Consider the following 25,890-nt stretch of genomic DNA (forward strand, 5'->3'; position numbering starts at 1 on the left):
CCATGTTTGTAATCCCAGCATTTGAGAGGCTGAGACAGGAGGATCACAGTTCGCAGACAGCCTCAGCTACTTAGTGAGGACCTTTGTAACTCAGTGGGACCCTGTTTCAAAATAAAGAATAAAAATTATGGCTGGTGGTATAGCTTGGAGGTAGAGTGCCCCTGAGTTCCATCTCCAGTACTTCAAAAAACCAAACTGTTATAGCACAATCATAAAACTGATGACCAGTGAACACCGTTTTCCTAATGAAGAGGTAAAAGCTCATTTTTAAAAAGTGTGTGTGTTACTGGAGATAGAACCCAGGAGTATTCTACCTGTGAGCTATACCCCAGCTCCATTTTATTTTACTTTGAAACAGGGTCTTACTAAGTTGCAGAGGGCTTTGCTAAGTTGTTGAGGCTGCCCTTGGGACAGGAGATCCTCCTGTCTCAGCCTCCCAAGGACTGGGATTACAAACATGAGCCAACACACCCAGCTTAATTTTTTTTTTTTTTTTTTTTTTTTGGTGGTACTGTGGGTGGAACCCAGAGGCTTTCTACCTCCGGGCTGTACTCCCAGACTTATTTTATATTTTATTTGGAAACAGGGTCTCACTAAGTAGCTGAGGCTGGCTTCGAACCTGTGCGATCCTCCTGTCTCCGCCTCCCAAGCGCGGGGATTACTAGCGTGCCACCATGCCCGCTCCAGCTTAAAATTTAATTAAAAACCTAACTGGTGAACAGAGAATTAAGATATCCACTACGTATCTTAGGCCAGGGCTTAGTGAGTCCCCAGATAACTTGGTCACAATATCCCATGCCATTGCTCCAGGCAGGGGTGTAGCTCAGCTCCCTAGCTGCCAAAGCCAATCTGTCCGGTGCCCCTGTCCACGAGCTGCAGTGCTCCTGTGATCCGGGAGTCTTGGGGCCCTTGCAGATGGGGGTCTCCAGGGCAGTGATTAGAGTCACGCAGGAGGCACCAGGCTGGTCCTAACCGGCCTGACCCCGCCGGCCGCGTCACCTAGCCCGGCACGGGCCAACACTCCCTCCCCTCTGCGAGTGCCGCTCTACAGCGGGTTGCGGGGGGCTCGAGGGGGCGGGGCCGCAGCGCCCTGGGCGGGGCCTACGGTCAGGCTATGTAAATCAGCAGTCGGCGGAAGCGGGGCGGGGCCTGCAGAATCCGGGCCTCGCGCCCGTTGTGAAGCGAGCATGCGCAGTTCTCGGTCCTGGCGTGAAGGACGGGGCACGCTTGGGCCAAAAAGAGCCGCGGGCGAGCGAGTTGGGCATGCGTAGTCCTCCGACTGGGCCTCTGGTTGGGTGGAGCCTAGTCGCCTGGGGGCGGGGCCTGCTGGGAGATGGACAGCCCTGTCGCGGCTCCGAGAGGGGCGGGCCCGCGGGGCGGGACCTCCGCCAGACTCGGCCCCGCTGCCAGGTCGGGACAGCGCATTCCGACTCATCCCAGCCCGGGGATGGCGTCCCCGCGGGAGCTAACCCAGAACCCGCTGAAGAAGATCTGGATGCCCTACAGTAATGGGAGACCCGCTCTGCACGCCTGCCAGCGCGGTGGTGAGGCGAGGTCCTGCGGAGAGGGAAGGGCGGTCCCGGGATGGGTGGTGGGCGGCCTGTACCGGGGTCTCGCAGAGAGGGGACGGCAGGCAGGCGGGGGGCGGGTCAGGTGAGGCTGCTGTGACCGCGGGAGGAGCCGGAGCCGGTGGGCAGCGGGGACAGGTGCGCGGCGTGGCAGTGGGTGGGCCGAGGCAAGTGTGGGGTGCAGGGCGGGGCCGGTGCTGGGGACCAGACTTCAGCACCCTCGCCCGGGAGGACCAGCCCCTTTGCTCCCAGTCTGTACCCAGTGCCCCTGGGGAGGACTCTGGGCACTCCCGCCCATCCCTCTCTCTTGTCCGGAGAGTGAGCCTGGTGGTCTGAGTAGGAACTGAACTGTGTGGCCTTAGGGCAATCACTTGGCTTCTCCTAGCCTAGAACTTTCTTTCTTACTGAGGATTGAACCCAGGGGCACCCCTAGTCATATTTTATTTTTTATTTGAATCAGGATCTCACTAAGTTGTGGACGGCCTCAATAAATTGCTGAGGCTGGCCTGTAAACTACAATCCTTCTGTCTCAGCTTCCCAAGTGCCAGGATTACAAGTATGCACCACCATGCCAGCTCTAGCCTAGAACTTTCAAAGGCCTAAGCCTGGGCTGGTCCTCCAGCAGGATAGGTGCCCCTTGCTTTAACATTGAGTTTTGGGTGTATTCATTTTGAGTCATCCCCTCATGCCATTTTGGCATGGGGCTATATTTCTATCTTTCTAATAAACTTCTTTAAATCTTCAAAAAAAAAATGAGTTTTGGGAGGAACTTTAGAGAAGTTTAGATATAGTCAGGATAGAGACAGACCATGGGCCCATCTTTGTGTTCATGAGCCTGGGTGAATGGTGGATAGGCTGAAATTTGTTAAATTGCTAAGACTCACCTCTCCTGGGGTCCTGGGTGTTTATCTACTTCCTTGGCTTTCTTCATGTCCTTAAATGAGTTTGCAATTCTTGTATTACCAGGAAAAATAAAGATTTGTTTCAGGAGTGACTGAGACATTGTAATGAGTTTGCAACTTGGCAAGGACCGCAGGGAGTATCTAGTTCAACTTTAGCACAGATCTGGAAATGGAGATCCAGAGGTGGTGCCATGTGCTGGGGTCTCCCTGCCTTCCAGATCTCTGTTTGTGTGTGACGAGGGGAGCATATCCTGCTTGTCCTGCCAGGCTTTCACCAGAGTGTGCATCTCCCTGGAGAGGTATGTGTGCCTCTGGTTACACTGTGAGTCCTGGTAGGGTGGCCCTGGGTCATTGGCCGTGGAGTTCTGGTGGATCCTGGCTCTGGCCACCATGGTGGGCCTCGCTATCTAGGACCCACATTCTGGGTCCAGAGGGGCTATGGCCACAACCTGGCCGGCCCTCCTGAGGCTCTTTGGAGCTATGGGGGCAGCCAGCCTGTGTTAGGGATGTGGTTCTGACTTGGGGGTGGCCGCGGTTATTATATAAAGGGATAGAAGAGACTCTGAACTTGGATTTTGGAGGCAGGACACTTGAGAAGCATCCTGGATCAGCTGTGTGGCCTAGGCAAGGAGCTGGCCCTCCAGACCTGGGGCTCCTTGTCTGTGGGTTGTCTTGGATCGGTACAGCTCTGGGAGCCTCGAAGGATAAATCCTGGGGAGGTGAAAGCAGGCCATTTCCTCACCACCACTCATTCTTTGCTCTCTGCATCAGAGATGGGGATTGAGGTGTCCGCCCAGTCCAGGTGGGAGGGGAGCCGAGGCCCGACAGGCAGGGCTCCTGAGGCAGGGCCTGCATTTCTCCAGGCTCTAAGTGTGGCGTTAAGTGTGGCTCTGGCTTGGCCAGAGGGGTCTGGGCCATCCCAGTGTCTTGGGGTGTTGGAGTCACTGGGCTGTGGCTCACTTTCCTGGAGGAAAGGCCAAAGATGAAGCTTTCAGGTTGGCAGCAGGTCCCAGAGCCAAGCAGTGAACGAAGGAGCAGCCCCCAGGTGTAGCCCCTGCTCCGCCCCCCTGCCCGCATCCTGCAGCCTTTACCCTTGGCGGATGGCCAGGACAGTAACGACCTGGCACCTGGTGGACGGGGAAGAGCTGCCTTGATCACAGGACGCTGTGGGGAAGAGGAAGCAGGACGCACTGCTGGTCTGTGCTGAGCAGTGGGTTTTCTCTGTGGTCTAGACCCAAGCATTCAGGGCCCTGGGCTAACTGGCAGAGGCTGCCTGTGCTGCCTCCGTCCCCCCTTACAGTTGGCATTCTTCCCATATTTGATAAAATTTAGAGCCATCCCGAGGCTGGAGGTTTTTATCTTCTCTGCCTTACCTTCTCCAGGGCAGGGTGGGGCAGGGGATAAAGAGGGGACTCGGGGAGCACGGCAGAAAGGACACTCTTTTTCTTTTTATGTATTTTCTCAGCCCAGAGGTGGCAAGGTGGCAGAATGTATACTGTGTGAGGACAGGACTGGTGTGCCTGGGCAAAGGAGAGACAACATCTGTCTTCTCTGAATGGGGCCGCCGTGCCATCCTGCTTTATTCTAAGAGTCTTCCTTAGCCAAGTGTGATGGCACATGCCTGTAGTCCCAGTACTTGGGAGGCTGAGATGGGAGGATCTCAGGTTCGAGGACAGCCTCAGCAATGTAGTGAGACTCTCAGTAACTTAGTGGGATGCTGTTTCTAAACAAAAAATAAAAAGGGCTGGGGGTGCATCTCAGAGGTAGAATGCCCCTGGGTTCAATTTCCAGTACCATACACGCGTGTGCACACACACACAAAAAAAAAAAAAACAAAAAAACAAAAAAAAAAAACCTAGTGCTCTTTCTTCAGGCTTGGTGGCGCCCCTTCATGGAAGTGCCAGGAAGCAGGTAGTGGGCACTGTCGTTGCCAGGCATGTCTCGTGCCTCCGGGCTCCTGTGGCCTTGAGCAGATTTACAGGATATGTCCCAGCGAGGCCAGCTGAGTTGACATGTCTTCAGTTTCCTTCCGCTTGCACTCAGCAGTATTGACTGCGGGGCGAGTTCTGCTGCCCTGTTAGCCAGGCCCAGGTTCCCAGGGCGGAGCCCCAGGCTGCCTGCACTCCCCAGCACCGGCCACCTGCTCATGCTGGGGTCACAGCGCGCTCCCTCCTGCCTTCCTCTGCAGTCCCTCCACCACTGGGATTTTCCCAGCATTTTGCTGTTGTAAGCAGAGCTGCCGTGAATATACTTGAACTTTGGTTTTCTTTGGGAAGCTTATCTTGAGGTAGTAGCTAATTTATTGCCTTGTTTTGTACCCAGGCCTGATTTGCTGCCCTGATGGTCTATCTCGCAAATTAAGTTGGTGGGAGAAGCCAGGCATGGTGGTGCACACTTGTAACCCCAGCATTCAGGAGGCTGAGATGGGAGGATCACAGTTTGCGGACAGCCTCAGCTACTTAGTGAGGCCCTCTGAAACTTAGTGAGACCATGTTTCAAAATAAAGAATAAAAGATAGGGCAGAGTATAGCTTGGAAGGAGAATGTCCCTGGGTTCCATTCCCAGTACTGCAAAAAAAAAAAAAAAAAAAATTGGGTTGGAGTATAACTTGGAGGTAGGATGCCTCTTGGTTCAACCCCTAGTACTTCCCTTTTCCCCCAAAATTAAAAAACATCTGGGTGTGGTGGCACACACCACATATCCATAATCCCAATAGTTGGGAGGTTGAGACAGGACAATTGCAGGTTCAAAGCCAGCAACTCAGCAAGGCCCTCAGCAACTTAGCAAGATCATGTTTCCAAATAAGAAATAAGATAGAAATGGAGGTATAGCTTGGTAGTAGAATGCCCCTGGGTTCAGTCCTCACCACCACACACAGATAGAGATAGAGATGGACGGATGGATGGATGGATGGATGGATGGATGGACAGGGTTGGGGTGAGCTGGACGTGGTGGTGCACTCTTATCGTCGCAGTACTTGGGAGACTAAGACAGAAAGATCACAGGTTCACAGCCAGCCTCAGCAACTTAGTGAGACCCTGTTTCAAAATAAAGAATAAAAGTGCCGGGTGTGGTGGCACATGCTTGTAATCCCAGCATTCGGGAGGCTGAGACCAGAGGATCGCGGTTCAGAGAGCCTCAACTACTTAGTGAGGCCATTTGCAACTCAGTGAGACCCTGTTTCAAAATAAAGAATGAAAAATCTGGATGTGGTAGCACACGCTTGTAATCCCAGCATTTTGGAGGCTGAGATTGGAGGATCACGGTTCACGGATAGCCTCAGCTACTCAGTGAGGCCCTCCGCAACTTAGTGTGATCCTGTTTCAAAATAAAGAATAAAAAATAGGGACAGGCGTGGTGGCGCACGCTCGTAATCCCAGCATTTGGGAGGCTGAGACCGGAGGATCACAGTTCGCGGACAGCGTCAGCTACTTAGTGAGGCCCTCTGTAACTCAGTGAGACCCGGTTTCAAAATAAAGAATAAAAAATAGGGCAGGAGGTGTAGCTCAGAGGTCAAATGCCCCTGGGTTCCATCCCCAGACCCACACACAAAAAAAGAAAAAATAGGGTAGGGGGTGTAGCTTGGAGGTCGAATGCCCCTGGTTGCATTTTCCCAGACCTGCAAAAAAGAAATTATAAAAAATAAAGAATTAAGAATTAAAAAATAGGGCTGTGAGTGTCGCTCAGAGGCAGAATGCCCCTGGGTTCCATCCCTAGTACTAGGGGGAAAAAAAAAGGAATAAACTAGGACTGGGGGTGTAGCTTGGAGGTAGAATGCCCCTGAACTCAATCCTCAGGACCAAAAAGGGGTGCAGAACCCCAATCCAGAGGTCGTGGGAGTAGCCCCTGAGAGAACCATGAGAGGAGTGGTCTCGTCATGCCCTCTGTGCCCCAGATGTTGGTGGCTGATGCCCTGCCCTGGACTGCTGGAGGATACCGAGCAGCCTGGCCAACGCCTTGCCCAACTCTCTTCCTCTCCTCTTGGCCAATGCTGAGGTTTTTCTGCAAGTTCCCTCCCTCTTGCTCACTGTAAGACTGTGGGTTACATTTGTACAGCGGCCATGCCCCGGGTCATGGAAACCTCTTGGCCAGCAGGGACCTTTGCTTCTCTGCAGGGCCTGCCAGGACCAGGTGATGCTCCATGCCCCAGGGCCCAAGGGTAGCCTGTCCGAGGCATGCTTGCAGCCCTAGCCCAGTGTGCCAGCCTGCTGAGCCTCGGGGGAACTGTGCTGGCCCCGGCCCCACCTTCAGCCCAAGCAGCCTCTCTGGTCGGCACGCTGGCCTGGTAGCACAGGGATGGTGGCGGGCAGGCTCCAGAGGAACTATCCTTGTGAGCGCTGCTCTGGGCCTCTGGTCTTAGCCCTGATGGATGTCTAGGCGCCTCCCTGCTTCTCCCATGGTTCCTGAACACCAGTGCAGTGCCAGGTCAAGACCCTGAATAATCGCTCAGGCACTGCAGGCTGTGTGTACTCTGGAGAGAGCAGTCTTGTTGGCAAGGTGTCCGGCACCAGGTAGACACAGAGGCATCCCAGCAAAGCTGCCCTGAGGGGCAGGCGGCTTCTGAGCTGGGCTTTGGTGTTGAGAACTCATTCCTGTGGGAAGGCAGGCTGCGTGGGAGCGCTGCAGGGCCAGCAGGGTGAGAGGGATAGGAGGGGAGGCAAGCCCTGAGCCCGCCGGGTCCACCCCATACAGTGGGCGCTTGCCAGTGGTGCCAGCGGCAACAGGTGTGCAGAGCTTGGTACTTGCAGGTGCACACCGCAGTGAGAAGGGCCGGCGAGAACTCGGAGCCCAGGCGGCCTGGGAAGGGCACCAGCCGGCGTGCCGCTGGCTCTGGGGCACTGGGCTGCTGTCTGGGGCCATGCCAGGCGGCCAGCCCAGGCCCCAAGCCCAAGGACCAGGCAGAGGAGGGCCCTCGAGGCCCAGGCGCCTGACACCGTGCCCTTGCCTTCCAGTGTGCATGACCAACTGCCCTACGCTGATTGTCATGGTGGGCCTGCCTGCCAGGGGTAAGACCTACATCTCTAAGAAGCTGACCCGATACCTGAACTGGATTGGCGTGCCCACTCGGGGTGAGGCTCCAAGGGCCGCTGGGGGCAGCGAGGAGGCCGGTGGTGGCAGGGCCTGGGGAAGGGCACTGTCAGGAGTTGGAGTTGCTGTTCTGTGAAAACTGAGCCTCTCCTCCCCCTAGAGTTCAACGTCGGCCAGTATCGCCGGGACATGGTCAAGACCTACAGATCTTTTGAGTTTTTCCTCCCAGACAATGAAGAGGGCCTAAAAATCAGGAAGTAAGTGTATGGGGCGGGGAGCTGTGCTGAGAAGGCCACAGCTACTGCTGAGGGGCTCCCGTGGACCCAGCCGTGGACCTAGCCGCAGGGAATGGGCCACAGGGAGCCTGGTCCTGCCTGCCCAGGGGCCCTGTGACAGGGCTGGGCTCTTGACCTCTCAGGAGGTGGTGGCTTGGGATGTGATGGGTGTGGGGACAGAGGAAATGATGTGTAGCCTCATCCTGGCTGGCCCACCCTCGCCCTGGTGTTAAAGACCCTTGGTAAGGCCATTCTGTAGGATTGGGGAGGGCCTTTCTGGAGGGAGAGAGGATAGCCAGGTAGGGTGGGGCCTGCCGCGTGGGGGAGAGGAGCCTTAGAGGGTGCGGGTACAGGTGTCAGGTATGGAGCGAGGTGGGGCTTCTCCCTTGCTCAGGATAAATCCCCTCCTATGTATTTGGTGCGTGTTTGACGTGTGCTTGGCATGCTTTTGGCATGTGGGGACTAGGTCTCAGCTTTGCTTTGAAGTGGCCTAGATGCTGCCAGGTGAGTAGTTCACACACCCACTGTTATTCAGAGATAGAAATTTGCACATGAGCTGGGCGTGGTGGCGCACGCTTGTAATCCCCGCGCTTGGGAGGGAGGCTGAGACAGGAAGATCACGCAGGTTCGAAGCCAGCCTCAGCTACTTAGTGAGGCTGTTTCCAAATATAAAGTAGGTCTGGGAGTATAGCCCAGAGGTAGAAAGCCCCTGCGTTCCACCCCCAGTACCGCAAAAAAAAAAAAAAAAAAAAAAAATTTGCACATGAACTGGGTGCACTCTTGTAATGCCAGCACTTGGGAGGCTGAGACAGGAGGATCACAGGTTCGCGGCCAGCCTCAGCTACATAGTGAGACCTTGTTTTAAAGTAAAGAATAAAAAAAGTAGGGCTCAGATATAGCTCAGAGGTAGAATGCCTCTGAGTTCAATCCCCATTACCACACACACACAAAAGTGCACAGCACACCCCTTACAACACTTACGCCATTCAGACCTGAACTGAGCTGATGTCTCCAGGGAACTGAGCACCGCTGGTGGTCTGAGGAGCTCTGCTGGCCCTTCCAGCAGGTGTTAAGCAGGGCTGCCCAGAAACCCCTTGCCAGTTGGGCATATTGGCTCACCTGGAACCCCACTACTTGGTAGGCTGTAATGAGGACTGTAACTTCAAGACAGGCCTCAGCAACTTAGCGAGGCCCTATTTCAAAATAAAAAAATTAGAAGACTGGGTATGTAGCTCAGAGGTAGAATGCCTCTGGGTTTAACCCTCAGTTCCAGTAAATACATATATACAGGCCGGGCATGGTGGCACATGCTTGTAATCCCAGCATTTGGGAAGCTGAGACAGGAGGATTGCAGTTCACAGATAACCTCAGCTACTTAGTGAGGCCCTCCGCAACTTAGTGAGACCCTGTTTCAAAATAAAGAATAAAAAATAGAGCAGAGGGTCGAAGCCCCTGGGTTCCACCCCCAGATACGCAAAAAAAAAAAAAAAAAAAAAAAAAAAAGGGCTGTGGGTGTCGCTTGGAGTTAGAATACCCCTGGGTTCCATTCCCAGTACCCCTCCCATATACATACATACATACATGCATACACACATACATACATATATACAACGGCTGGGATGTAGCTCTGTGGTAGAGTGCCTCTGGGTTCAATCTCTAGTACTGGGGGAAAAAAAAGCCCCTTGTCAGCCTAGGGTGGCAAAGACTTGCTCTGGGCTCAGCCCCCGTGTTTGGGCAGTGGGCAGAGATTGACTCACCTCTAGTCACTTCCCCAAGCCCAGCCCAGCCCAGGCCAGGCCCCCAGACAGCCCCCAAGCTGTGCTTCTTCTCTGGCCACCAGGGGGCAGGCGCTCCCTGCATCGGGACTGGCCTTTCAGGCCAGCCTCCTGGACTCCTTGGGGCTGGCCCAGGTTGAGGCACGGGGAAAGGGAAGTCTGACATTGAGATTTCTCTGGCCATCTTGTGGACAAAATGCAGGGCTGGGTCCTCTCGTGATGAGGAGCCAGATAAAAGAGAGAGGATTGATCGCTGAACCTGCTGGTGCTGGTGCCTGTTATCCTGTCCTTACTTCCGTTTCAGAGATGAGGAAACGGAGGCTGAGAGAGGTTCTCACAGAAAACAGTTTACTTTGCATTCAAGTGTAACTGGTCTATGACATAAGCCCAGTTGCCACTAGAAGCAGTCCATTCTTACTACCCCACAGGCAGGAGGGGAGCGTATCGGATGCTCTCCCAAAGCACCTCGCCTGGGCTCTGGCAGAAGAGCTCATTGGCCTTCCTTACGGCTTCCACAGTAGGGGCTCACGTTCTCTGATTTGGAGACGAAGGTCACTGACAGCCTGAGGTGGGGTCACTCTGGTTTGAATTTGAAGCCCGGCCAGTCAACTTCATGCAGAGTAAGTGGGCTGGCATCCCCGAGTCTGCCGTCCATTCTGCCCAGGCTCCCCCCAAAGGAGGAGCATGGGGCAGATGGAATGGGGAGCTGCCCAGGGCACCTAGCTGGAGCAGAGGACCTTGACGCAGAAGACAGGGGCAGACTCGAGTGCCACCTCCTCTGCAGAAATACTCTGCGGCTCCCAGAAACCTTTCCTGCTGTATCCAGAGTGGGCTGGCCACTGCCTCATGGGGCTGCCACCCCTTAAGTAACTGGAAACATAAAAGGACCAGACATTTTAAAAATAGAAAACATAGAAGCCAGGCGTGGTGGTGCACGCTTGTAATCCCAGCATTCTGGAGGCCGAGACAGGAGGATTGCTGTTCACAGACAGCCTCAGCTACTTAGTGAGGTCCTTTGCAATTCAGTGAGATCCTGTTTCAAAATAAAAAATAATAAAAAAACAGGGCTGGGGCTGGGTATGGTGGTGCAGGCTTGTAATCCCAGCATTCGGGAGACTGAGACTTGTAATCCCAGTATTTGAGAGCCTGAGTCCAGAGGATCGTGGTTCGGTGGTTCGCTGACAGCTTCAGCTACTTAGCGAGGCCCTTTGCAACTCAGTGAGACTGTGTTTAAAAAAAAAAATAGGTCAGGGGGTGTAGCTCAGAGGTAGAATGTCCCTGGGTTCCATCCCCAGGACCGAAAAAAAGAAAAAGAAAACCTAGGGAGAGAGGATTGCATTTCCCAGAGCTCCGTTGTTCATACATCATTGAGGTCCCCAAACTTGCACAGTGTTGAGGTCTGCCTCAGAGACTGTACGCAGTGAAAGTGCTAGAGAAGTGTGTGACATGCCGGGCGTGGTGGCACACGCTTGTAAACCCAGTACTTGGGAGGTTGAGACAGGATCACAGGTTCGAGATCAGCCTCAGCAAATAATGAGATGTTCTTCAACCTAGCGAGACCCTGTTTCAAAATAAAAATAAATAAATAAATTGGGCTAGGAGTGTAGCTCAGAGGTAGAATGCCCAGTACCTTCCCTAAATATGATTATCCTGAGTTATTTATTTGTTTATTTATTTATTGCAGTACTATGGATTGAACCCAGGGGCATTCTACCTCAGAGTGACACCCCCAGCCCTGTTTTTGTTTTGGTTTCTTTTGGCAGGTCTGGGGATAGAACCCCAGGGGCGCTTGACCTCCGAACTACTCCCTCTGCCCTATCTTTTATTCTTTATTTTTGAAACAGGGTCTCACTAAGTTGCAGAGAGCCTCACTAAGTAGCTGAGGTTGCTGCAAACCTATGATTTTCCTGTCTCAGCCTCCCAAGTACTGGAATTAGAAGCATGACCACCAGGCCTGGCTTAGCCTGGGTAGTTTAGCAAGACCCCATCTCAATTTTTTCTTTTCTAATGGTCAGGAACACATAGTCTTCTACCCTGCAGGGAGCAGAGTTAGCTAAACACTGAGAATTATCCCCAGGAAAGAGAATAGAAGAGAAACAGGTCCTTGTAGGAGGTGCGAGCCTTCCTGCAGCCAGGCCTGCCGTGTCTTCTCTCCTCAGGCAGTGCGCCCTCGCAGCCCTCCGCGACGTCCGGAGGTTCCTCAGTGAGGAGGGCGGACATGTGGCGGTGAGTGCGACTCCCTGCCAGGGCCAGCCTCTGCCTGGCTTTCACTCCGGTGACTTCTCTTCCCCAGCCCTTCCCGGGTGTCCCCTGAGTCAGCCCTGGGGACTCCACCTTGTGGTGGCCTGCCTTCAGATGGAAGGGTGGGTGCCCAGCCCACTGCTCTCAGACACCGAGCTGTCCTTCTGTTCCATTTCCTCTGGGGTCTTGCCTTCTGTGGTTCTTTGTCCCCGGCTCCTGTCTGGATTAGCTGCTGCTGGCAGAGCGTCCCCTTCTCTCTCTGGATCCTCCTGCCTCGCCCTGGTTTACTGACTTGTTTCCTTAAAGGATATTCCCCAGGAACTTCCTGAGAAACGTGCCTGGGAAGTACACTGTGTGAGGGCTTGCTTTTCGTGTCAGAAATGTCTTTAAAAGGGCTGGGGGTGTAGCTCAAACTTAGAATACCTGTAGGTTCAATCCCTATTACTGCCAAAAAACAAAGTCTTAAAAAAAAAAAAAAAAACCTTAGCTGGGCATGGTGACACATGTCTGTAATTACAGTACTTGGGAGGCTGAGACAGGAGGATCGCAGGCTCCGCCTCAGATACTTAGTGCAACTTAGTGACACCCTGTTTCAAAATAAGGATAAAAAGAATTGTGTTGGGGGTAGCTTGGAGGTAGAATGCCCCTGGGTTCCATCCTCAGTTCTGCAAAAAAAGAAAGATGTCCTAAAAAAAAAAAAAAAAAAAAAACCTTAGCCGGGTGTGTCAGCACACGCCTGTAATTCCAGTACCTAGGCGGTTGAGACAGGAGGATCGCAGGTTCATGGCCAGCCTCAGCCACCTTGTGAGATGCTCAGCGACTTAGACATTGTTTCAAAATAAAATAAAAAAGTCCTGGGCTGGGCGTGGCTTGGAGGTGGAAGGCCTCTGGGTGAGGCCTGCTGGGGGAGCACCCGTGGTCAGCGCCTGGCTGCGGGCCAGGGCCCAGCTGCTCTGAGTGGCCTCCAGCAGTCTGCCCTTTGCTCTTCACTGCGTTCTTTTTCTCAGAGAAGCCCGAGCCGCTGCCCCCACAGAGTCCTGGGGGTCCTGGTCCCCGCGGTGGGTGTGCCTTAGCTTCTGGCACTTATCTTTGCTTTCCTCCACTTCTGAGCTGGCCACCAAGTGTCTTCTATTTTGTTGGCATCTTTATCTCCTGCACTCTCCTTTCTTTACTAGTGTCTCAAGATGTAATGGAAATAAAAGTGTGTTCAGTTCACCAGATGTATTAGTCTGTTTTTTGTTACTATAACAAAATACATGAGGCAGACTAATTTTACTTTTTTTAATTTTTAATTTTATTTCCTTATAGTACTGAAGATTGAGCCCACTCTGAGCTACAGCACCAGCCCTTTTTATGTTTTGTTTTCGAAACAAGTCTTGCTAGATTGCTGAGAGTCTCACTAAATTGCTTAGGCTGGTCTCAAACATTTGATCCTCCCGTTTCAGCCTCCCAAGTACTGGGATTACAGATGTGTGCTACCATGGCTGCTTTATACTAACATAGAAAGGAAGAAGTTTAGAAGCAGTCATGGCTCTAAGCTCTAAACTGCTTGTGGCTCAAGCCTGTGATACTAGTACTTGGGAGACTGAGAAAGAAGAATTGACGGTTCGCTGCCAGCCTCAGCTACTTAGTGAAGCCTCTGCATCTTAGCGAGACCCTGTTTCAAAATGAAAAATAGGGCTGGGGTGTAGCTCAGCGGCCGAGTTAACTTCAGTTTGGGTGTAGGTTTTTGATGCCACCAATACCACCCGGGAGCGTAGAGCAACCATCTTCAACTTCGGGGAACAGAATGGTTACAAGGTAAGCTGCCCTGTCAGGCTCTGGGCGCCTTGCACCACCTCGTGTGGGCCGTGGGCTGGTGGCTCCTGAGGGAGAGGCAGGCTGAGAGGTCTCTTCCCTCCTGTATAGGGAAGGCCAGGGTAGGTGACACCTCAGGCCTGCTGTGGGTCAGCATGGCGTCTTGGGGGAGCAAGGCCCAGCCCTAACCCTGTCCGTGGTTCCTTCCCTCCTGCCCACTTGGCGCTGGCGGCCCCGCAGACCTTCTTTGTTGAATCCATCTGTGTGGACCCCGAGGTCATAGCTGCCAACATTGTGGTGAGTGGCATGTCTGCTTCAGGGCAGTGGTGAGAGGAGGGTGGAGGGAGGCGGGACAGGGAGGCCCCTTGGAGTTGGGCTGCCCTGGGCCTTGCCCCTTGCTCCTCCCTCACGCCCCTGGGCAGTGGGAGCAGAGCTTCAGCCCCAGTGGGGGTGGGGCCTCCTTTTGAGAGAGGCCCTCCTCTCCCCACCCCAAGTCCCTCTAAAGAATGGCCAGGTGATAGGGGAAAATCTTCTAGGCCCCCCGGGCCACAAAGACCAGGGACTCTGATCCCAGGCCCTGGTGTGCAGACTCCTGATGGGTCAGCTCCATGGCCCGCCCGCTGTCCCTCTGACCTCCGCCCATGGGCTCCAGCCTGATGTGTCCTTGCCCTGGCCTGGCTCCCGCAGCAAGTGAAACTGGGCAGCCCTGATTACGTCGACCGCGACAGTGAGGAGGCCGCGGAGGACTTCATGAGGCGCATCGAGTGCTACGAGAGCTCCTACGAGTCGCTCGACGAGGACCTGGACCGGTGAGTGGAGGCGCGGAGGCGGCCTCAGCCTTCTCCTTAGGTGGCCTTCTCCTGAGCCGGCTGTCGTGGCCGAGGATCGCACAAAAGGCAGAGACGCACCCTGTTCTGTTTCCTTCCTAAAATCCTTGGCCAGAGGTGACTTGCAGAACATCTGTTGCCTCATCTGGACTCTGCAAGTCAAGACTTCCTGCTGTTCTCCCAAACCCAAGCCTGATTCTGTGCAGAGGGCTTCCCACAGGCACGTGCAAACATTACACACACTCTCTCTCTTTCCCTCATTCCTTCCCTTCTTTTCTCTCTTTACTTTTTATTTTAGTTTTTTGTGGTACTGGGGATTAAACCCAGGGGCATTCTACTTCTAAGCTACATACTGAGTCCTATTTTATTTTTATCTTTTTTTTTTTTTTTTTTTGTGGGTCTGGGGATGGAACCCAGGGGCATTCTATCTCCGAGCTACATCGCCTGCCCTATTTGTATTCTTTCTTTCTTTCTTTCTTTCTTTCTTTCTTTCTTTCTTTCTTTTTTTTTTTTTGGTTGTACTGGGGCTCCTGGAAGCCCTTCTACCTCCGGGCTATACTCCCAGACCTATTTTATATTTTTATTTGGAAACAGGGTCTCTTAAGCCAGCAAGGCTGGCTTCGAACCTGTGCGATCCTCCTGTCTCCTCCTCCCAAGCCCAAGGATTGTGCCACCACGCCCAGCAGTATTCTTTCTTTTGAAACAGAGTCTCACTGAGTTGCAGAGGGTCTCACTAAGTAGCTGAGGCTTATCTTGAAACAGGGTCTTGCTAGGTTGATGAGAGTCTTCCTACTTGCTGAGGCTGTCCTTGAACCTGCGGTCCTCCTGTCTCTGCCTCCCAAGTACTAGGATTACAAATGTGTACCGCCATATGCCCTTCTTTCCTTTCTTCCTTCTTTCTTTCTTTTTCCTTTTTTTCTTTCTTTCCTTCTATCTTTCTGTCTGTCTTTCTTATTCTCTTTCCCAAAGGCTCAGGTACCTCTCACCCTCACCCTATTTTATTCTTATTCTTCTTATTATTATTATTATTTCGGTGTTGAGAATGGAACCTTGGGGTATTCTATCTCTAAGCTATACCCCAAACCATATATTATTTATTTTTTAAGCAGGGTCTCATTAAGTTTCGGAAGGCCTCTCTAAGTAGCTGAGGCTGACTTTGAACTTGCGCGATCTTCCTGTCTCAGTCTCCCAAGTTCTGAGATTACAAGTGTGTGCCACTACCAGACGTGGTGGAGCATGCTTGTATCCTAGCATTTGGGAGGCTGAGACAGGAGGATCGCACAAGTTTGAAGCCAGCCTCAGCTACTTAGTGAGGCTCTTTGCAACTCAGTGAGACCCTGTTTCAAAATAAAGAATTAAAAAATATATAGGACTGGGGGTGTCGCTCAGAGGTAGAATGCCCCTGGGTTCCATCCCCAGTACTGCCAAAAAAAAAAAAAAAAAAGTGTGCACCACCATGCCTGGCATCTGTCTGTCTGTCTTGCAGAAGAGGGCTGCTCTACCTCTCAGCTATACCACCTCCTTATTAATTATTTTATTTACTTATTTATTTTCGTAGTGGGGTTTGAAATCAGGGACATTCTACCTCCAGGCTACAACTCCAGCCCTTTTTATGCTTTTATCTTGAAACAGGGTCTCACTAAATTGCCTCGGGCCTGCGATCCTCCTGTCTTAGTCCCCCAAGTCCTGGGAACGCGGGCACACCATGGCACCGGGTTACCTGCTCTTCTCTTGCTGTGCAGTCTGTCTGGGGAGGGAGGGCCTTGCCTGTGAGCAGCTTGGCAGCCCACTGTGCCCTCGAGGGCCCTGAGGCAGAATCACAGCCATCCCACCCTGCCTGCATGAGCACATTCTCCACGCTGCCACTCTCAAAGACCCAAAGCAGAGAAGGGGGCCAAGCTGGGCTCATGGCTGCCGTCACCAGCACAGGCCTCCTGGACTCCCTGTCTTGACCGCTGGCTGCCTGGTTGGGTATGGCAGCCCTGCTCGGCGCAGGCTGGGTTCTTGGGGAAGGAAAGCTGACCAGGGAGCCGGGGTGAGTGAAGTGTTTGCTAGCCACCCAGCTCAGTCCTGGGGAACACTGTCTCCTGTTTCAATTACAGACTGCGCTGAGCGCTCAGAGGTAGGCGAGACAGGGCCAGGGACACGTGAGCAGCGGCCAACGTCACGATGTGCCGTGGCCGACCCTGCTTGAGTGTCCCTGGGTAGCATGACGCGTGCCGAGCACCTCTCACAGGCCTGTCTGCATCACTGCGGCCTGTGGCTCCCCTCACCCATCACTTGCACGTCTGCTGGCGCCGTGGGTGGCCTGCAGCCTGGTAGTTGGGGACGCGAGGCCAGCCGGGCCCTTGGCTGGCAGGTGTGCCCCAGACCTGGCACACTCACAGGCCTGTCTGCTTCTCTCTGGAAAGGGATCTGTCCTACATCAAGATCATGGATGTGGGGCAGAGCTACGTGGTGAACCGTGTGGCCGACCACATCCAGAGCCGGATCGTGTACTACCTCATGAACATTCACGTGACGCCCCGCTCCATCTACCTCTGCCGGCACGGGGAGAGCGAGCTCAACCTCAAGGGCCGGATCGGCGGGGACCCAGGCCTGTCACCCCGGGGCCGGGAGGTGAGTGTGCGTGCCCTGCGTGTTGGTGCCTCCGGGTGGCTGTGTGTGTGTGAGTGTGAGTGTGTGTGCCCTGTGCATTGGTGCCTCTGGTTGGCTGTGTGTGTGAGTGTGTGCCCTGTGTGTTGGTGCCTCTGGATGGCTCTGTGTGTGTATGAGTGTGTGCCCTGTGTGTTGGTGACTCTGGATGGCTCTGTGTGTGTGTATGAGTGTGCCCTGTGTGTTGGTGCCTCTGGATGGCTGTGTGTGTGTGTGAGTGTGTGCCCTGTGTGTTGGTGCCTCTGGATGGCTCTGTGTGTGTGTATGAGTGTGCCCTGTGCATTAGTGCCTCTGGATGGCTGTGTGTGTGTGTATGAGTGTGTGTGCCCTGTGCATTGGTGTCTCTGGATGGCTGTGTGTGTGAGTGTGTGTGAGTGTGTGCCCTATGCATTAGTGCCTCTGGATGGCTCTGTGTGTGTGTGAGTGTGTGCCCTGTGTGTTGGTGCCTCTGGATGGCTCTCTGTGTGTGTATGAGTGTGCCCTGTGCATTAGTGCCTCTGGATGGCTGTGTGTGTGTGTGTGTGTGTGTGTGAGTGTGTGTGCCATGTGCATTAGTGCCTCTGGATGGCTGTGTGTGTATGAGTGTGTGTGCCCTGTGCGTTGGTGCCTCCGGGCGGCTGCACATACGTGTGTGTGCACAGGTGGGGCTTCCCCTCTCCTCTAGGGAAGGTCATCAGAACCCACCAAATGTGGATCTGGTCCCTGTGAGAGCTGTCCTCAGCTGAGCCCTGGCCTGGCACTGCCATGCCACCTTGGAGTGGACCAGCCCGGCAGTGCCAATGGCCTGGGCCGGGAGCTGGCCAGTCCAGGGCTTGGCGAGGCCTCAGTGCAGAGATCATGTGGCCCAGGGCTCACGGACTGTAGGTGCACACGCATGCACGCACACACACACGTGCAGCAGGGCGGGGAGAACACAAGAGTGGCTCCTGGGCGCAGCGCTGGGAGCTGGTTCATGCCATGAGCCCTGTGTTCCCCGAGGCCGAGCGTAGCCCTGTGGACCTGTGCTGGGGGTCCCTCGAGGTCTGAATTTGCTCGTGACGTGTTTCAGTTTGCCAGGAGTCTGGCCCAGTTCATCAGTGACCAGAACATCAAGGACCTGAAGGTCTGGACAAGCCAGATGAAGAGGACCATCCAGACGGCCGAGGCACTCGCCGTGCCATATGAGCAGTGGAAGGTCCTGAACGAGATCGATGCGGTAACTGCCAGCCCCGCCCGCGGCTCCTGCAGGGGTTGGCCAGGAGAGCTGCTCCTTGGGTGGCTTCTTTTGTGTTTGTGGCACTGGGGATAGAACCCAGGGCCACTGTGCCTCCAAGTTGCACCCCGCCCATCTCATTTTTAATTTATTATTATTATTATTATTATTATTATTATTATTAATAATATTTTTGCGGTACTGGGGATGGAACCCAAAGGCATTCTATCTCTGGAAGGCACCCCCAGCCCTATTTTTTATTTCTTATTTTGAAACAGGGTCTCACTAAGTTATGGAGTGCCTCACTAAGTAGCTGAGGCTGGCCTTGAACCAGGATCCTCCTGTCTCAACCTCCCAAGTGCTGGGATTATAGGCTTGTGCCACCACACCCAATTTGTCTTAGTTTTTATTTATTTTTTGTTTAATTTAATTTTTTTTTTTTTTTTTTTTTTTTTTTTTTTTGCGGTACTGGGGATGGAACCCAGGGGCATTCAACCTAGTTTTCTTTTTTTTTTTTTGAAACAGGGCCTCACTAAGTAGCTGAGGCTGTCTAGAACCGCGATCCTCCGGTCTCAGCCTCCTGAATGCTGGGATTACAAGCGTGCGCCACCATGCCCGGCAACCCAGGGACATTCTACCTCTAGCTACAGCCCATCCATTTCTTTATTATTATTTTTTTGTTTTGACCAGGCTATCACTAAATTGCTGAAGGCCTCACTGAGTTGCTGAGTCTGGCCTTGAACCTGTGATCCTCTGGTCTCAGCCTCCCAGGGACTGGGAGCACAAATGTGTGCCACCGTGCCCAGCTTCAGTGTGCTTCAGTGCTCACATGTCTGCCAGGCTCTCCCAGGCATTTAGGTTTTATCACACACTTGAGAATTCTTTCAGCCTCTGCCCACTGCCCAGTTCTATAACCACGTCCACATTTGAGTTATTTATTACAGCAGTTCTCACTTCCTGGTAGCAAAATACATGCTCACTGTCATCCTAGGGCTGCCCTGACACATCTCACAGAATGGGTGGCCCAAAGGCAGCAGGAGTGTGCTCTGCAGCCTGGAAGGGCCTGCAAGGCGTCCCTGAGGCCTGCTCCAGCTGAAGCCTCTACCCAGGGAGCTTTCCTTGCAGCTCTGGCGGTTGCCGGCAGGCCTTGGCATTTTGGCCTGTAGCAGCACCCCTCCAGTCCCTCCTGTCCTCTCTGGCCTTTGTCCCTGTGTGTGTCTACCTCCGGATGGCCTTCCTAAAAGAGCGACAGCCCAGCCGTGCATGGGGGCACATGCCGGTCATCCCAGTACTTGGGAGGTTGAGACAGGAGGACTGCACCTTCAAGGCCAGCCTCAGCAAAGAGGGAGGCCCTCCGCAACTGAGACCTGTGCAGCTCAGAGGTAGAATGCCCCTGGGTTCAACTCCCAGCATCGCAAGAAAAAAAGGAAGAGGAACCCTGGTCTCTGGATTCCAGCCCGCGCTGATCCTGTACGCCCTCCTCAGAGCTTCCTTCTATCTGCAAAGACTGTTTTCAAAGAAGGTGGCATAGAGAGGGACTAGGGTTAGGGCTTCGGCTTGTCTTTTGGGGTACGATTCAATCCACCACAGGTGCTTTGAGTCTTCTTGTTTTTTTCCATTTCATTTGAACTACTTGATTGGGGGGGGTCTGGGGATGGAGCCCAGGGGCACTCTACCTCCGAGCTACACCGCCTCCCCTATTTTTTATTCTGTATTTTGAAACAGGTCTCACTAAGTTGTGGAGGGCCTCACACTAAATAGCTGTTGTCCACAAACCGCAGTCCTCCAGTCTCCGCCTCTCAAATGCTGGGATTACAAGTGTGTGCCACCACACCCGGCTTTTATCTATTATTATTTTTATTATTATTATTTTGGTGGTACTGGGGTTCCTGGAAACCCTTCTACCTCCGGGCTACACTCCCAGTACCTATTTTATATTTTTTAAATTTTGAAACAGGGTCTCTTATGGTAGCACGGCTGGCTTTGAACCTGCGCGATCCTCCTGTCTCTGCCTCCCAAGCGCGGGGATTACAAGTGTGCACCACCACACCCAGCTTATCCTTTATTTTGAAACAGGGTCTCACTGAACTGCAGAGAGCCTCACTAAGTACCTGAGGCTGGCTGCGAACCTGCAATCCTCTGGTCTCAGCCTCCCAAGCACTGGGATTATAAGCGTGTGCCATCATGCCTGCCCATCACTTTAGATTTAGATTTAGTATTTTCACAGCATAGATAAGACGCACAGCTAGCATTTGTGTTTGGTTTTTGGCATCAATTGAATGGTGGATGGTGGACCAGGGTGTCCGGTGGCCTTCAGACGGGGCTGCCGCCAGCTCGGCATTGTACCTGTCCTTCCCGGTCAGTCTGAGCCTGGGACGGGCGCTCCCCTGGGCCCAGGCCCTGGCTGGTTTCCAAGTAGCACGGAGGGGTGATGACCGCAGTGTCTTCCTAGGGTGTCTGTGAGGAAATGACCTATGAGGAAATCCAGGATCATTACCCGCTGGAGTTTGCCCTGCGGGACCAGGACAAGTACCGGTACCGCTACCCCAAGGGGGAGGTAGGTGGGATTGGGGCTTAGTACCAGCACCTGCTGCCCACCTGAGAGAGCTGCCAGCTGCTGTGTGCCTCACTCCACCCTTCCCCACTCTGGCCGGGCCTTTGCCCCTCCTTGGCTGGGGTGGACAGTCCCTGCTCCCCTTGGGTGGAAATTGGGAGGGGTGGGTCTGAACTGAGTGATCCTGGCTCTGGCTCTGTTGTTAGGCTTTTTGTGTGTGTGTGTGTGTGTGTGTGTGTGTGTGTGTGTGTGGTACTGGGGTACCTGGAAGCCCTTCTACCTCCTGGGCTACACTCCCAGACCAATTTTTTATTTTTTATTTTTGGAAACAGGGTCTCCTAAGCCAGCCCGCGTGGCTGGCTTCGAACCTGCACGATCCTCCTGTCTCCGCCTCCCAAGCGCGGGGATTACAAGCGTGCGCCACCACGCCCGGCGGCTTTTTTATTTTTTTTATGCTGGAGATTGAACCAGCATTCTACCTCTGGGTGATACTTATAGCCCTACTTTGTTATTTTGAAAAAGGGTCTTGCTAGTTGCTGAGGCTGGCCCAGAACCTGAGATCCCTCTGTCTCAACTTCCCAACTACTAGAATCACAGGCATGTGTCACCATGCCTGGCTTTTGTTTTCTTTTTAATTAATTATTTATTTTTTGCAGTACCTGGGGGCATTTTACCTCCGAGCTACACCCCAACCCGACTTTATTCTGAAACAGGGTCTCACTAGGTTGCTGAGGCTGTCCTCGAATCTGATCCTCCTGGCTCAGCCTCCCAAGCATGTGCCACTACACCCGGCTGGGAGGCCTTATTTTAAAGGGCTGCTCACTGTACAGAGAGGAATGAGGCTCTCCCAGGGCCCAGGCCCGGTGCTCTGGGGCCGAGGGGTTGCCTGGGGACCAGCAAGGTCCAAGGTGCACAGACTGCCTGTGCACCACAAGTGCCTGACAGCCACATCCCAGAAGGCTCTGGGGCCTTTACTCGCCTCCCGAGCCCCCAGCCCCATGTACTGCCCCCTCTCCCACCAGCCGCCATTGCCAGCACATGCGGGAGCCATGTGGCTCCTTTCCCGGGGCCGCCCAGCCCCCAGCCGGCGATGCTCCCTGAGGGGCCCGCCTGCTTGCCCTTGCAGTCCTATGAGGACCTGGTGCAGCGGCTAGAGCCAGTCATCATGGAGCTGGAGAGGCAGGAGAACGTGCTGGTCATCTGCCACCAGGCCGTGATGCGCTGCCTCCTGGCCTACTTCCTGGACAAGACAGCAGGTGGGGCCCTGCCCTAGGGGCTGAGGGAAGGGCGGCCGGTGCCGGGCGCCCCAGCATGCAGCCATCCTCTCCTTTGTCTACAGAACAGCTGCCCTACCTCAAGTGTCCCTTGCACACAGTCCTGAAGCTGACCCCCGTGGCTTACGGTAAGGGCGCTGGCCTCAGGCTGGCCCGGCTGGCTGTGGCCTGGCTCGGCAGGAGTCCACTTTTGGCAAATCCCTTGAGAATCCATTAAGGGTCCATTCTTCCTTGCCCCACCCTACTCCCTTCCCCAGTTTGCTTTTTGAGCTTCTTATAAAAGTGTTGACGAGTTGAAGCCAGGCGTGGCAGCACATGCCTCCAGTCCCAGCTGCATGAGGGGTGCAAGCTGGAGGCCAGCACTCAGCAAGACGTCTCTCAAAACGAAAAGGCCGAGCCAGGTGTGGTGTGGCATACCTGTAATTCCACTCCTCGGGAGGCTGAGACAAGAGGATCGCAGGTTCGAGGCTAGTCTCAACAACCCTCAGCAATGTAGTGAGATTCTCAGCAACCTAGTGAGATCCTGTTTCAAAAACAAAACATAAACTGGGTGTGGTGGCACATCCTTGTAATCCCAGCATGTGGGAGGCTGACAGCCTCAGCTACTTATACCCTTTGCAACTCAGTGAGACCCTGTTTCAAAAAATAAGAAGACTAAAAAATAGGGCTGGGGGTATAGCTCAGAGGTACAATACCCCTGGGTTCAATCCCCAGTGCCACAAAAGAAAGAAAAAACCATAAAAAGGGCTATGATGTAGCTTGGGGGTATAACGCCCATGGGTTCCATACTAGTAACACACACACACACACACACACACACACACACACACACACACACAGAGCCAGGCTATGGCTCAGTGGTTATAGTCCAGCAGCAGAGTGCTTGCCTAGCCCTGGGTCGTGTGCTATGCCCTGGACTCAGTTCCCAAGACTGCAGAAAAAGAGGTTTGTGACCGTAGGAAGCCATCACACACGTGCACAATGGGCTTTTCTACCGGTGTTTCCAAAACCTCCACAATTCCCCAGAGATCCTAGGTGCAGGGCTGTTCCCGTCCCCTCCCGTTGCCCGCCGCCTCCTGGCTCTGGCTCCTCTGACCAGGTTCTCCTGGTCTCAAGCCCATGGCCGCCGATGTCACCGCACCATGAGACTCCATGGTGCAGCGGGCCCCTCGCAGGAGCGCCCTCACAAGGCTGGTGGGCCTGTTGGCAGTGGGGGCGTCGCTAAAATAAGGGGCTCCAGGTGGAGCCTCGCCTGTCCTGCTCAGCCTCAGTCCCTGGGGAGGCAGCGGGGCCTCTGGGCGCAGTCCAGCCAGTCCCCCACGTGGGCAGGAGCCTCATGGGGCCATCCCACACCACGCCCTCCTGAGGCCTGCCTTCTGTGGCCCCAGCCGCCTTCCAGGAGGGCCTGGATTTGCCTTTCCTTCGGCAGGTTGCAAAGTGGAGTCCATCTTCCTGAATGTGGCAGCTGTGAACACGCACCGGGACCGGCCTCAGGTAGCAGTGGGTTCACTGCTGGGGTGTCTAGACGGCACCTGCAGAGGGGCTGTGGCTGCCCAGGTGCTCCCCAGGCCATCCCGGTGGGGTGGGGGCCCCTGCAGCTGGCCACCAGCCAGGCCACCTCTGAGCCTGGCTGTGCTCGGCTCCCCGTGGAGGGCTGAGGGAGGCTGGGAGCCCACAGCAGAGCCAGTGGGTTTTGCATGTCCCTTCCACCAGCCCAGGCCTCGTGAGCACCTTTTTTAATGGGAGCCTTTGAATATTAAAGCGGTACCGTGCTTTGTTGGGAAGATGCTGAGGGGCCCTGTTTTGGACAGAGACCTCCTGGAGAAGGGCCGCTCACCCTGGTGTTCCCAGTGGCCTCCTTTAAGGCAGAAGCTCCTTCAGTGCTGCTCAGACCACCTTGATACCCGTGTAGGCCTCCACAGCTTCAGTTACTGTCCTGCTGAGCCAAGGACAGGCCCCCTCCCCTCTGAGACCACAGGCCAGCGCCTGCCACTGGCCCAACAAGACCTGTGACTCCCATGCCTGTTGCCACCCAGGTTGGGGCACGCTCAGCCTGGTTCCCCGCCCAGGGTGCAGGCCTTGGCTGCCAATGCCCAGCCCGCTAACGCCCAGCTCACCTGCAGCCCCTCAGCCTTGAACCCGCAGGGAGAGCTGTGTGGATGTGCCCTGTTCTTCCCAAGGGTGCCACTCACAGCCAGGGCTGGCCACCACTCAGGCCCCTTCCCCCGATGCTCTGGGTCACAGGGAAAGGCCTATTCTACCAGGCAGCTGTTGTACCCAGAGCATCGACAGGTGATGGGGTGAGCCCTGGGCTGAGCCTGCCAGCCCTGGCCACACTGACTGCCTTGGGATGCTCGCTTCTGAGAGGCAACCTTGTATTGGACACAGGTTCCCAGACAGCCCCTTATCAGGTAGGCAGGATCCCAGAGTTTCCGGCCCATCTTTGAGGTCAGGCTCTGGTGGGAGAGGGGGATTTCAGGAAGCCCGCTCCCGCGTGGGCCAAGGGGGCTCCATCTCCCTCTCCACAGATCTGGACTGCCACTGCACGGGCTGCAGCTCATGTCACGGTGACCCGATCCTACAGAGCCCTCAGCTGGGAGGAGGCCACCAGAGTCAGGGCAGTCCCGCAGTGCCTCCCATGCCCAGTCCTGAGACACCCTGGGCGCAGCAGGCCCAGGCCAGGACTGCGCTCTAGCCTGGGGGGCATCAATAGCTGATGGGCCGTGTCCCGCCCTGAGCGGGCAGGCTAGGCTGTAGAAGGGAGACCTCCACAGGCTGCCCAGGCCAGGCCTGCCACCTGCCACTGAGCAGCCAGGAAGGAGTGCCCTGAGTTGACCCACGCCTTTCCCAGGATGGGGAGGCGGGTCCCAGCCAGGTCCCTCCTAGGTGATGCAGCCCTAAGACTCCGAGGGCAGGGCGACTGGCTTTGGGTCGCACCTGCTGGCAGTGGGTAGGGTGCCTGGTCGCATCTCCCACCCACCTCTGTCCCTTTGTCTGAGCACCAGCTGTGTCAGGAAGTTGTGCTCTCAGGGAAGGTCCTGGGCCCCTGAGGGAGAACGTGCCATGGTACAGCCCCTGTGAGGAGCACGGGCACAGCCAGCCCATCTGCTCACTGCAGCACAAACGTCTGTGCTCTTGTGCAGAACGTAGACATCTCTCGGCCACCGGAGGAAGCCCTGGTCACGGTACCCGCTCACCAGTGACTGTCTCGTGGGACAAGGCCATTCCAGGCGCCCTGGGATGTGTGCCGGCCACCACGCAGGAGCAGTCTTGAAGCCTCATGTGGCTGGTGGCACCAGGAGCCCCAGCCCAGCCCACCGCCTCCTTGCTGAGGGTCCGCGCAGGGCTGCGCAGGCTGCTGACCTGCTGCAGGGCCTCACTGGCTCAGATCGCCTGCACCCTCGGGTGCTCCTGCTGCTGCTGCGGGCTGCTGAGGTGTGCAGCCCTGAATGTGAGAATCCTCGCTGGGACGTCCCCGTGGCCCACTGTCCTGCAGCGCCTCTCCTGTGCTCTCCGGCCACTTGCTGAGCCTTCACGGGACCCTGAGTGTCCACTACCTCAGGCTCAGGGAGAGCCCCATTCTTCCCCACCAGGAACTGAAGCATGGTGGCCACTGGCCAGACCCAGTCCCGGGCACGCATTCACGGAAGCATGCTGTAATGCCCACAAAGCCTCTGGCCCTCCTCCCAGCTGGGCACACCAGAGCATAGGGGAACCAGCGGCTGGGCACCTTCCCACCACTGCCTGCAGGACTCCTGGACACTGGCACCGGGCGAGTGCCCTTCCTCACTCGCACCCAAGT

The 25,890-nt window shown here is 54.8% G+C and overlaps 1 protein-coding gene across 3 annotated transcripts; it reads left to right on the forward strand.

Annotated features, from left to right (window-relative positions):
• Nucleotides 1-1,447: 1,447 nt before the first annotated feature.
• Nucleotides 1,448-25,291, forward strand: PFKFB4 (6-phosphofructo-2-kinase/fructose-2,6-biphosphatase 4; the record flags this gene model as incomplete). Of its 3 annotated transcripts, none has more annotated exons than XM_080695561.1 (14): nt 1,448-1,544; nt 7,423-7,539; nt 7,659-7,755; nt 11,708-11,774; nt 13,515-13,589; nt 13,827-13,883; nt 14,274-14,395; nt 16,825-17,032; nt 18,117-18,263; nt 20,713-20,817; nt 21,941-22,070; nt 22,154-22,216; nt 23,518-23,582; nt 25,232-25,291. In XM_080695561.1, the coding sequence occupies 14 exons, from the start codon at nt 1,448-1,450 to the stop codon at nt 25,289-25,291; spliced, it is 1,410 nt and encodes a 469-aa protein (XP_080551687.1). The 3 variants fall into 3 exon arrangements, with proteins under 3 accessions (XP_080551687.1, XP_080551688.1, XP_080551689.1); XM_080695562.1 differs by having other exon boundaries at nt 18,117-18,242; XM_080695563.1 differs by lacking the exon at nt 20,713-20,817.
• Nucleotides 25,292-25,890: the final 599 nt, after the last annotated feature.

Source organism: Muscardinus avellanarius (assembly GCF_963383645.1).
Source record: "Muscardinus avellanarius genome assembly, chromosome: 5".
Lineage (NCBI taxonomy): Eukaryota > Metazoa > Chordata > Mammalia > Rodentia > Gliridae > Muscardinus > Muscardinus avellanarius.